The 12,500-nt window shown below is 46.6% G+C and overlaps 2 protein-coding genes across 3 annotated transcripts in view; one reads left to right on the top strand and one right to left on the bottom strand.

The window, feature by feature from the left end:
• The window catches only part of NDUFAB1 (NADH:ubiquinone oxidoreductase subunit AB1), a 15,390-nt gene extending 12,872 nt beyond the window's left edge, over nt 1–2,518 (top strand). The window contains exons 3-4 of one of the 2 annotated variants that reach the window (XM_085856433.1): nt 1,895–1,982; nt 2,253–2,518. In XM_085856433.1, the coding sequence (XP_085712559.1) occupies nt 1,895–1,982; nt 2,253–2,344 (180 nt within the window). In that variant the 3' untranslated portion in view covers nt 2,345–2,518. Of the gene's footprint in view, nt 1–1,894; nt 2,009–2,252 lie in introns of both variants that reach the window. The other variant, XM_085856434.1, reaches the window with a different exon arrangement.
• A 9,828-nt stretch (nt 2,519–12,346) lies between these two features.
• LOC147012348 (dexamethasone-induced Ras-related protein 1-like) overlaps nt 12,347–12,500 on the bottom strand; it is a 983-nt gene continuing 829 nt past the window's right edge. Inside the window, exon 1 of the mRNA XM_085857958.1 lies at nt 12,347–12,500. This exon is cut by the window's right edge and continues 829 nt beyond it. Coding sequence (XP_085714084.1) covers nt 12,486–12,500 — 15 coding nt within the window. The 3' untranslated portion in view covers nt 12,347–12,485.

Here is a 12,500-nt window from a genome sequence, read left to right as displayed (position 1 = left end):
AGACAAGAGGGAAGGAAAAACCAGTGGGGAACAGACATGATGAGATCTGTGGAAGAGAGAGGGATGGGGGTGTGGTACACAAGGTAAACAAGATGGAGACTACAGGGACTTTCAGGAAGGAAAGCAGGGAATTTGAAGGACGTGGATTAATGGGGGTAGAAAATATCGTGGTCTTGGATGGGGGAAGATAAGAGATGGTGGTGAACAGCTGCTTTGAAGACCTGGAGGGAAGAGTGGGATTGAAGAGTGTGTGAGTTTGTTCCAAAGGTGGGGGAAAAAGAGGAATGAAAGAGTGAAGGTGAGCAGCGATTTCTTGATTTTGTAAAGAATTGATTTTAAATTTCTTGATTCTTGAGCAGCGATGTAAAGTCCGAGTAAGGACTTTACACAACAGAGGATGCCCAGTTGGTGACCTGGCTTTGGAGGCCAGGTTGGAAATGTGGCTTTCCCAGGAAAGATCATGGCAAATAGTGAGACCCAGAAACTTGAATGAAAGGACTTCTTCAAGAGGATTGTTGAGAAACTACATTGGTGGGGGGGTTCCAGATGGTCCTTTCGGTGAGACATAGTGAGTGTGTGAGATTTGTCAGGGTTGAAAAACATGTTCCACACATTGTACCTGCTTGTGATTTTATCCAGATCTGTAGAGAGCGAAGAGGCTGCTGGTTGCTGATCTGAGGGATGGCAGAGGGTGGAGTCGTCAGCAAAGAGATAAAGAGGATTTTCCAGTGTCAGAAAGATTATTGATGAAAACCAGAAAAGAACAGGGCCCAGAACACTGCCTTGAGGAACTCCAGCCTGGACAGGAAGAGGGGACGAGAGAACTCTATTTAGGGCCACACGTTGGCTGTGACAGGAGAGGAAGTCTGCGAGCCATGAGTGGAGATATCTTTCGTTGCCATAGGAAGTGAGTTTGGTGAGCAGGGCAGGGTGCCACACCGTATCGAAAGCACGTGATATGTCGAGGGATATGGCTCTGATTTCATGTCTGGCATTGAGGACCTCCATCCATTGTTGGGAGAGCATAAGCAGCATATCCAGGGTAGAGTGACCTGTTCTGAATCCAAATTGATGATCAGAAATCAAGCCATTGGAGAAGAGGAAGGATTTAATGTCGGAAGCGATGATGGATTCCATAACCTTGCTGATGATTGGAAGAAGGCTGATTGGTCTGCAGTGGCATGGATCTGTTTTTGCACCTTTTTTATACAGAGCGGTAACGTTTGCTGATGTCCAAGCAAATGGCAGATGACCTTGAGCAAATGAGAGGGCGAATTCAACAGAGAGAGGGTGAGCAAGAGCAGCAGAGCAGGTTTTTAGAAGACGTGTGCTGATGCTGTCTGGACCGGTTGCAAAATCTGAGTCGACGTTTGACAGCAAGCTCCCCACCTTGTCAGAGGAAAAGGACAGAGTCCAGGAAGAGGTGGGTATGACTGGGTGAGGTGGGTATGACTGGCAGCCCATCATATGCATTGAATCCTGTGCACCCTGGTGTAAGCATTTGGTCCCTCATCCATTTGAGTGCTCAATCTGCAGAAATTCTCGTGGCAACACTAGTCACTTGATTGATCGCCAGCCACCACATTTAGTGATGCCATCTCATGACGCCATCTTGTTCGTCCCTGCCTGTATGAAATATTCTCACCTAAGCTCAAAAGCTTTACAAAGGATCAGTTCTTTGAAATTAATCCGAACGAGTTGCTCTGGATTATCCGTATGAACAACGCTCCAGTCGAGTCCATATGGACCGAGGATGTTAAGATGTTTCTCATTTATCGGATGGAAATAACATCATAATTCTAAAAGCATTGTGCATTTTGCTTTTGCTTGTTTTCGCATGTTATAAACCATAACAGCAGTCTTCTCAAAAATATTCCATTGCTTTGTTTCTCAGCTTGATGTGACTTCCCACTTCATGAAAGACTTCGGCTTGGACAGCTTAGACCAAGTGGAGATCATTATGGCCATGGAAGATGAATTTGGTACGAATTGAACGTATTCTATGCTCGTGAGTATGTACAATGAGGGTGAATCGGGTTCATTGATCGCAGGTTGCTTTGTGGCAAAATCTAACGTATATTGATCAACGATGCAGTGCTCCTGGTCGATGCTGTGGTCAACGATGCAATGCTCTGATCGATGATGCAATGCGCTGCAGTCATGCCAAGATGTTGGTCTTGGTTTTTTTTTATTGTTTATTTTCCTGGTTCTATATTTAAGCTTTTTGTTATTTGTGGATTGTTCCTTTTCAGTATTTGAAATTCCCGATGGAGAAGCCGAAAAGTTGATGACTCCACAAGACTTGATCGATTACATTGCTGACAAGAATGACGTTTATGAATGAAGTGTCGTTTTCATGTGTTTTCTCCACCGATGATTATCCATCAATCGAGGAAAGCTTTTGTTCCTCGATAAGAATGCCCGATAATTGTACATGTTGTCTGAGAAATGTTTTGTTTTGCTTGTACATTGGGTCTTCACCTTGGCACCAATAAAAATTGGTCACAGCTGTGTCTTCGCTTTAGTGTTCGGGGATTTCTTCTTTTTCTCCTCCCCTCCTTCCCTTCCCCTCCCCTCCTTCCCTTCCCCTCCCCTCCTTCCCTTCCCCTCCCCTCCTTCCCTTCCCCTCCCCTCCTTCCCTTCTCCTCCTCTCCTCTTCTTCTTCTATCCCGGATGAAGGTCGGTTCACAAACGCTCGTCTGCATCATCACTACCAAACGACGCCTTGTAGTCGTCGTCATACCAATGACGTTCGGGATAGTTTGGAATGGCAGTCTGATCGATTTTTGTGCCTCCTTGTCGATGTGATAAATGTGGCTATTCCGATACTTCCTGTATATTCCATCATTTGATGAAATGTCCTGGAATAGGTTGTTGAGCTTGTTTGGCGTTCCCATTTGTTCCATTTCATAGTGTTGATTTTTCCATTGACTTGTCAACGGAAAGTACACCGATCTCTCAATGACTATGTAATTTATACAATTAAAAATACAAGGATGTAGTGCAGTGAAGGTCATGGGAGGGAGCACAATTAGTGGCTTTTCCCAATTCATAATTTAATTATTTTAAAGGACACCTTTGAGTGGGTACCTGCAAATAACTTTGTTAAAATGCTTCCCGTACACTTGCTAGTTGGGAAAATCGTAAAAAGATGACTTTTTATTTGTTTTGTACGAGTGAGTTTGACACGACTTGGGGCCAGGTAGGTTTTCGATTCTACCTGTGCTATCAATCACCGCACATGTCCAACTATTCATACTGTAAGCATGTGGGGCAATATCACGATTCTGAGGTTTTTGCTGGTGGGAAGGGTAGTCGGGTCAAACTATTGCTTTGGACCCGGGGTCGGGGGCGAAGACCATGAGGGTTGAGCCACCTCGGGTTCCCACCAAACTCTCTGGAATCGTAGGCCGTCGCACACAAACAACTTTGTGACGTGGCGGGTCGCTAATCGACAGTGAACGCCAATAACTCGACCATGTGACTTCGCATCCTCCGTCTGATACCGTTTCCCTAAAGGTCACGTGATCTAATTACCGGGGGACATGCCCTCATTATGCACTTGCTCAAACCCGATCACCTTACTAGATCAGATGCAGCCGAGCGTAACTGCCAAGCACGTACTGGCTCGGAAACATCACGTTGGGGGATAACGTCCCGGCTAAATTAGGGTGCGAACCATGCTGGACTAATGGAGGAAAAGACAAAAACGAGCTGGGAACATTTCTATACAAAGCATTCATTTTCAATCGTGAGGAAAGGTATGTAGCACATTGAATGGGGTTTATTTATATGTACAGCAGGGGATAGCAAGGAATTTGTGGGGTGTGGCAAAAGGCAACAGCTGACAAAAGCAGACACAGACCAGAGTTATCCCATTATAACTTCTACATTCTTAACTTAAACTAGGACAGGCGCCATCACATACACACACAAACCCAAGGAAGATTAGATATAGCCCAGAGAGAAAGAGCAGATGAGGATAAATGGCCTCCCAATACCTGGTGCAGTCAGCAGACCAACACAACCCAGAACGCTTAGGGAGAGGTCGGTGGGAGGGATACTGGTGGTGTCTAAGGTGTGGGAGTGGGAGGTATGGTGTAGTGCAATGTGGGGTGTGCAGTGTCGTGCCGGAGGAAAATGGGATTGCGAGTCAGTAATGATGCTCTTTGTGCGTTCAAAGAAGACTGGATAGAGAGAAAATGCGTAAGGAGAAAGATCCTTAACCAAGCCGTGTATAGATCTGTGTAGCATGTACCTCCATGGGACGCACCGCCTGAGCGTTCCCACCTTGAGATGTGGCGTGTTATTTCCTGCTTAATCACTTTGCCGGGGCTTGTTGCAACACCCACTCCGCACTGGTCTGGCTGGCTGCACGGAGGTGGCGGAACGTTAACACGGCAGGGAGTCTCGGCAGTCGCCCCGGATCAGGCTCTCAAGAAGAAGCAGGTCCTGGCAATCACACCAATAACGAGACAGCAAGCGAAGGGGAGGCAGCGAAGAAGAGGCAACGAAGTGAGAGCTAACACCTCCGCACTCCCCTTTTATAAGACCCGGGTGAAGGGTGGCGTGATGACCCAAAGCGACGTGCTGTGACCAAATCCTACTTCTTTATTGGGCCACAGCAGCCCCAGCCACACCCTGCCATGCTCCAGGATTGGAAATTGTCTCAGTTGCCCATCTGCTTCAGCACGGGTCGAAGCTCCTGACTCGACATCGGTATACTACCTGAGCCGGCACCCCAGCCCTGAACGTGCTCCGAGTGCAGTCTGAATGTCGAATAGCAACAGACTTTCCCTGCCACTCACAAGCACCCTCTCATGAGCCAAAATGCACACGCAGGCCCCGTACCAAACACCTGGATTGCCTTTCTTGTGACCCCCCACCCCCCTTGTTGCCCCTGTCTTACTGTGGTCTGGCAACTGGATGAGGGATGTATCAATTCCACGTGCTCAGCCAGGATGTCCCCGGCGAGATGCGGTCGAGCCATTAACATCTGTGGCTTAGCCAAGTATCGCGCGGTCCTGAGGACAGCCCGAGTCGTGCAGTACTCCTCTGTATAGAGTGACGAATTGTAGCGATGCAGAGGTACGAGAGGGTGTAAGAATATTTTTCTCGTTTATGGGAGGTGTTTGTGGTGAGGTTTGGTGAGCGAGGTGTGAAGTAAGGTGAAGTGCCGGTTGGGAATTGGCGTGTACATTTGAACGAAATTATGGCGTGCGATGCTCGTGCGTGGGTTGTGTCATGTGTGGTGGTTCTGAACCACGGGAGGCATCGTGGTGTGCTTATTATCAATCGCATATTGAATGGTGTGTGTGTGGTTGCATGCTTTTGATGTACTCTGGCTAAAAGGAAAGGGTTGGAGTCGAAATCAGAATATGAGATTGTGATAGTTAATGGACCTAACTACGAGACCCCAGCAACACACTTCGTCCCATGAACCCACGAGACATGAGGGGAGGTCTAACTGCACGAAGACGAACGAAATAACTTCCTCGGGATCACTATGTTGGGTGCCATTGCTTTGGAGGATTGCGGTTTTGAAGAACTGCACCATGATCTTCGTTCCTGACATAACTGTGGTTCACTGTGGCTTTACTGGGTGACTGGATGAAGGTCTCTATCATTTCATCTCGTGGAACCAATCTTAGAACTACACACACACACATGATGGTTTCTTATCAATTTTGATCTTATAAATCCAAATCTGCTTGCTTGGTTGTTCAAAAGCCTTCAGTGTGTTGTAAAAATGACAGTGCATAATTGATTACTCATAGTTCTTTGCACGTGTGAGGAATGGAGGTCCTCAATGCCAGACATGAAATCGGAGCCATATACCTCGACAATCGCGTGCTTTTGATATGGTCTGGCATCCTGCCCTGCTCACTAAACTCTCTTCCTATGGTATCCAAGGCCATCTCTACTCGTGGCTCACAGACTTCCTCTCCTGTCGCAGCCAACGTGTGGCCCTTGATGGAGTTCTTTCATCCCCTCTTCCTGTCCAGGCTGGAGTTCCTCAAGGCAGCGTTCTGGGCCCTGTTCTTTTTCTGGTTTTCATCAATGATTTATCTGACTGGAAAATCCTCTTTATCTCTTCACTGATGACTCCACCCTCTGTTGGACCCTCTGTCATCCCTCAGACCGGCAGGCAGCAGCTTCTTCGCTCTCTACAGATCTGGATAAAAATCACAAACTGGTCCAACACGTGGAACATATCTTTCAAACCTGACAAATCTCACACTCACTGTGTCTCTCCGAAAAGACCGTTTGGACCTCCCCCCACCCACCCATCTACTCTATCAACAATCCTCTGGAAGAAGTCCTTTCCTGCCAGCTTCTGGGTCTCACTATCTGCCATGATCTTTCCTGGGAAAACCACATTTTAATCTGGCCTCCAAAGCCACGACGGCATCCTCCATCGTGCAAAGTCCTTCCTCTTCCCACCTGCGCACATACAAAGCTTTTGTCTGCAGCCTGATGGAGTGCTGTTCTCCCCTCTGGGCTGGTGCTCCTGCCTCTCACACCTCTCAGCTTCACGCTGTGGAAACCAGGGCATTTAGGATCATTGGTATCTCCCACGGTGAGTTTGAATCTTTGGGGGTCTCCTCTCTCCTCTCTCCTCTCTCTCCTGTATTTTAATTTCCTTTGACTACAAAGTGTTACTTTGCTATTCACATGTCTCTTCCTACACAACGCCAAGTAAATCTGCTAGTGAGGTAATAAAGTTGAACTGCTTTGTAGGATTCAGATTCAATGGAAAATACTACATTAACTGCTAGCTTCTGAACATTTCAATTTTATTATTTGGATTTCTTGTCTTTCAATCCTTGAGCTTCGTTAATGAACATTCCACAGTCTTCGCATGGAAATAAAAATCAAATTTTCCAAAGAAAATAGCAGTTTATTTATTTGGATGTTGAACATTAAATCCGTACTTTACACTGCTATATAATATGAAATGATGAGTTTTCTACAATCGGCCAGTAGCACCAGTGACCATGAATGGAGTCTTTTCACGCACGTGACGGGAACTTCATCTCTAATAAAGAATCCTGCTTCATTGGCAGGTTTTTGAACAACCAAACGAGCAGATTCAGATTCCTGAGATCAAAAGCTACAGGAAACCGTCATGTTTTCATAGTTCCAAGATGGGTGCCATAAAAATATTTTTCTGGGTGTGATCGAGACTTTCATCCAGTCGCCTACGATCATAGGCCATCTACCCGATATGGTTTGTTTGTGAGGTGCTCTCGTGCGGAGAGAACACACGTCCCAGTACGGCTTCAAGAAGGAACGGACGCCAATGCTGATCAGCTAAATGAGTGCGAACCTTAACGGTTGGGGATTTTATTTCTGGGGAAATCTTGACCATGGAAGGGGATGAGTTTGCGGGGTGGGGAGAGAGAAAGAGATCGATTTCCAGTGGAGCGAAGACTTTGCTTGCAGTGGATATGGTCCTCGGAGATGACATTTCATGATAGTGTACGGTGTGCATGTGCGTACGGAGCGTACATGTGGGTGCTGTGTGCATGCATGTTGGTGTGGAGATTACATGTGGATGTGGATGTGGAGTGCACATATGCATGTGTGTGTGTGCATTTTCAGTAATTAACACCTTGATTTTCAGGCATCAGGAAGATAATCGAACCCAGTGCGTATGTGACCTCTGAGCTTTTTGAATTTATTTCCATGCATTTCTTCAACACAATATTTCTGTGTACAAGCACTGTCAAAGGAATCATGTTTACATCAATGAAGCATTGAAATGATCAAGAAATCAACACTAATGAGTGCTTATATAATCTTGTGGGGGAACCGAAATGCTTGTCGAGATGAGGCTTCAAGAATTGAAGATGAAAAAAACCAACAACACAAGAGAATAGACAAAATCATGCACACAGTCCTAATACAGAAGACAAAACTAAAATTAAAAAAGATGTACAAAGATAATGGAATCTTCAGCTATAGTTTCAAATGTAAATGACACGAGTCATCATCACCAGTCATAAATGAAGAATAATTTGGAGGATGTAATAAAATCTAAAGATGTTTTGCATTGGTACTCAACGTTTACTCATCATTTATATTGTTGCGGTTGTGGAAATTCACAGAACACCATTCAGGCTTCCCAGAGATCAGTTATGTCGATAAGGGTGTTCAGATTAGATTTCCCCACCGATGTTTAAAGGGATTTATTCATGTAACTGGGCTGTGATCTTTGAGTCAGCCATTATTCTTTTGCTATCTTTATTTTGGAACAACCACAACTGCCTCTCAACAACCATGCCATCCCCACCGCAGCGCCAATCACAACCGCCTCTCAACAACCACGCCATCCCCACCACAGCGCTAACCACGACATCTCAAACACACAACATCGCCTCACCTTCATCTCCATTGCGCCGCCATCTTTTCGCCAGCCACGGCGAATCCCACGGACGAGCAACATCGCCGCCGACAGATGCGAGGGTTCCCTGTTAGAGTGGGAGCCGATGATTCCTGCAACGTCTGCGTGGTTGATGATTTCAGCCACGTCCGAGCTTCGCGAAGAGATTGGATCAGAATCACAAAAGGGGCGGAGCCAGCGGGGGGTGAAAGGTGAGAGATCAAACGCACCCCGACCCGATAAAAAGGCGTGCCGGAATGTCAGTCGAGGAGTGTAGGTCTGGAGTCGAGTCAGAGGAAGTCAGCAGTCCGCCAAGGTTTGAGTCAAGTGGAGGGCAGTCAGGGTCGTCGGAGCGCAGCCAAGCCTGCCGTGCCGCGCAGAACTACGGGAAGGTGGAGAAAGCCAGAGAGAGGTCACAGCCAGGGACAGAACGGTCTGAGCCAACGCTGAGGAATGGGCGGGCTCTTAAAAGAGCATCAACTCTTGAAAAAGCAAAGGCCCGTTCATTCCTCTGAGCCGTCGTCGACAAGGCCGATCCACCAGGCCGCACGGTGGGGCCTGGACCAACCGAGCTGCCGTGTTTCCGACGAAACGTCGAGGGTCGCTCAGCGAGTCACCACGAGGGTGACAGGTAACCATCCCAGCCTCTCGGTGCTCTTGCGGTCTCCACAGCTCCGTGGATATTAAAGGCCTACGGGTCCAGTTCTGCTCCTCCCTTTCCTGGGGTTTCCTTCGATGAGAGTTGTGGTGTCGTGTCCATAAGTAGAACTGTTAAGTGAATATACAGTAATAAATAGAATCATTGTAGTTATTTGTCTTGCTCGTGCTTTGTCCCTTACCTGCATTGCTTTACTGAGTGCATGATTGCATACGTGTTTGCATGCATACGTGTTACAAATAAATGTCATTGTGTGAATGTTCACCTGTTCGTTGCGTCCTTTCTCTCAATTGAGCTGCCGTATTGCGTTCGGGATATTAGCTGGCTTTTAAATATCCAATAAAGTAATCGGATCTGGCAGGGCTTGGCGCTATACACCGCTCGGCAAATCGCAAACGGAGCGAGCTGCTTAAGCGGCTCGTTTCCAAGCAGGTCCCGTTGAGGTGTAAATCCCTGGCATTTCTGTCTGCGCGCATACTTAGGTAAATCGACAATTCAGCAATCGGACCCTGTCGCGCGTGGACAGAATAGTTGGCTGATTTACGGTGTGATTAAAAACACACCCGTAGTTGGATTTCGGCGTTGATCCGAAAGCTGCGACTAGGTTTGCCACGTCCGGTGGGCGCGCGGCTGCGATTAGCTAAAAGCGGTCGTTCGCATGCCGGAGTGGTGAGAAACCACAACAATATAAACAAATTGCAGAAAATAACAAGACTTTATAGAACACCTTACCCCACACGGTGTTAACGATGCGCGGACGCGGGCGAGGTCGAGTGGCAAATTTGAATGTTCGAGATGACGACGTAAAATGCGCAATGTTTTGTTCTGATGATGTACAGGACAGGACACAATTGGAGCACGAGAGACCCGAGAGGTGAAAGTAATATAAATCCTCCACCTTCAAAAAGTTATTTTCTAAAAACAATCGATTCGTGTGTGATCGATACTTAAAAGATAACCTTGTATCTCTCTTCTCAATGATTTAGGATTCTATCCAGTTGGAGTTTTAGTGTGTTGTCTCCAAGCAAGAATTACCATAATAAAAGTAAGTAAGGTAGCGTTTAAAGTTGGAGTTCAACACATGTCATACATTTGGTGGACATGATGATTTCAACCTTTAAGTAATACCAATATTTCTGGATATTCAATGATGATCGATTTGCATCGATCCACTCGGAAACACGATGAAGTTCACAATCATCAACATCAATAAGGGTGTGCGGATTTTTATATAACAACCAAACGGATAAAATCACAAACTGGTCCAACACGTGGAATATGTTTTTCAATCCTGACAAATCTCACTCTCACTATGTCCCTCCGAAAGGACCGTTTGGACCTCCCCCCCACCCCCACATCTACTTTCTCAATCCTCTTGAAGAAGTCCTTTCATTCAAGCTTCTGGGTCTCACTATCTGCAACAATCCTGGGAAAGCCACATTTCCAAGCTGGCCTCCAAAGCCAGTCGCCGACTGGGAATCCTCCATCGTGCAAAGTCCTTCCTTGGCCCACCTGAGCTTGTGACCACAAACAAAGCTTTCGTCCACAGCCTGATGGAGTACTGCTCTCCCCTCCGGGCTGGTGCTCCTGCCTCTCACCTTTCTCGGCTTCACGCTGTGGAAACCAAGGCATTTAGGATCACTGGTATCTCCCACGGTGAGGCTGAGTCGTTGGGTCTCTCACTTCCTCACCGGAAGCAGGTCGGTGGTCTTTGTCTTCGACCATCTCCTCTCTGGCTTTGCCTTCCCGCCCCCCCGCTCTCTGTGATTCCCCCCACCCCAATATGTCCGCAGGGCACTCAAGGTCTGTCAAAAATATCAAAATCAAGAATCACTGCTCACCTTCACTCTCATTCTTCCTTTTTTTCCTCCCCACCTTTGGAACCAGCTCCCACATACTCTGCAATCCCACTCTTCCTTCCAGGTGTTCAAAACAGCTGTTCACCACCATCTCTTATCTTCCCCCTTCCAAAACCACGATCTTTTCTACCCCCGTTAATCCACCCAAAACCCACCTCCTTCACATTCCCTACTTTGATTTCTAAAAGTCCTTGTGGTACCACCTTGTTTACACCATCCCTCTCCCCTCGACAGATCTTGTAATGTCTGTTCCCCACTGTTTTGTGTGTTCCCTCTCCCACCCCTTGCTCTCCTGCCTTGTTATATGTATGATCTTTTACACGAGCCTCGACATGGTATACAAATTTTTTTTTTTTTTTACAATTAAATAAAAACTCGAGTCGAGTCAACAAATGTAAGATAAACCTCTTGTTGCCCCAAAGCCTTCAATATCGGAATGAGCCCTCGGAGAAGGGGAAGATGTTCAGAGCAATCGGTTGTGGTTTCACGAGAGTACACAGACTTGGGTATTTTGCATTTTGATGTTCCATATATATTCTTTCCACAACGATGAAGTGCTGAAGCAGTTTCTTGACACAGGTTATACTAGGTGGTTTGCCATTGCCTTCCCAGCATTGGTTGTTCATGCTCTACCCTTTCAAAGCAGCACAGACCATTTTTAAAATCTTTGGCGCGACTCGACCAAGATTCAAAGTTCCAATCTCCCAGACCCGGTGGACTTTAACAATTACACTACCGGGGCTAGTGACTTCGACGTACAAAATTGTACACGTAAGTACGAGCAGCTGTGGCAGCCGGCTTAACACGCCCAGGTGGACCGCCCTGCTTGTAAAACACCAATTCTGATACTTCGCACTTGGATCTCACCGAGTTGAGAATCGAATTGATTAGTTAACTTAAAGGGTTATGATCACTACCTGTGCCCAAATAGCAGTCCACAACCCACCCGATAAGACCGACGGCCTATGCACGGTCCATGCAATGAGCAGAGGGTCACATGTGATACAATTCAGGGATGGGTCATCATGGCACTAATTTACCATTTATGTGAGCTCATAAGAAAAGAGAGAATGAGGAGGAAATATTGAAACGAAAGAGTTGGGTTAATGGGGGTAATAAAGATCACAGGGCAAGGTGGGGGATGACAGGAGGTGGTGATGGTGCACTGCCTGCTTGGAGCGAAGAGCACGAAAGGAGATTCTCGAAGGTAGTTCCATACATAGGTTGAGGTTTAACTAGGTTGGGGGTTACTGGAAAATAAATAAATCCATCCTTGATCAGAGGACTAAAGAGAGCAATGTTGGAGAGTAGCCAGTCAAAAAGGAGAGAGAGATCATCACCTTGGCTGCAATTGTAGACCTTTAACTTGCCCCCCCCCCCCTCTGACTAAATTCAATTGAAGGATCTCCAAAGCTGCAAGAAGAGAATGTCCAAATCGAGGAATAGAATGTCATATTTTAATAATAAAATTTTTTAAAAGTTTAAAAATGAAACACAAGAGCATTGGTGCCCGTGGACCATTACAGTCTCGAACCACCACAACATCATGGGATCACAGTCCTGCACAATGGACGTGCGGCGGTCACGACACGAGGCA

This window comes from Eptatretus burgeri, chromosome 15, assembly GCF_056783735.1.
Source record: "Eptatretus burgeri isolate ZD-2024b chromosome 15, Ebu_testis_v1, whole genome shotgun sequence".
NCBI classification, from domain to species: Eukaryota; Metazoa; Chordata; class Myxini; order Myxiniformes; family Myxinidae; genus Eptatretus; species Eptatretus burgeri.
Note: the sequence above shows the minus strand (reverse complement) of the source record. Positions and strands in the feature narration are given on the sequence as shown.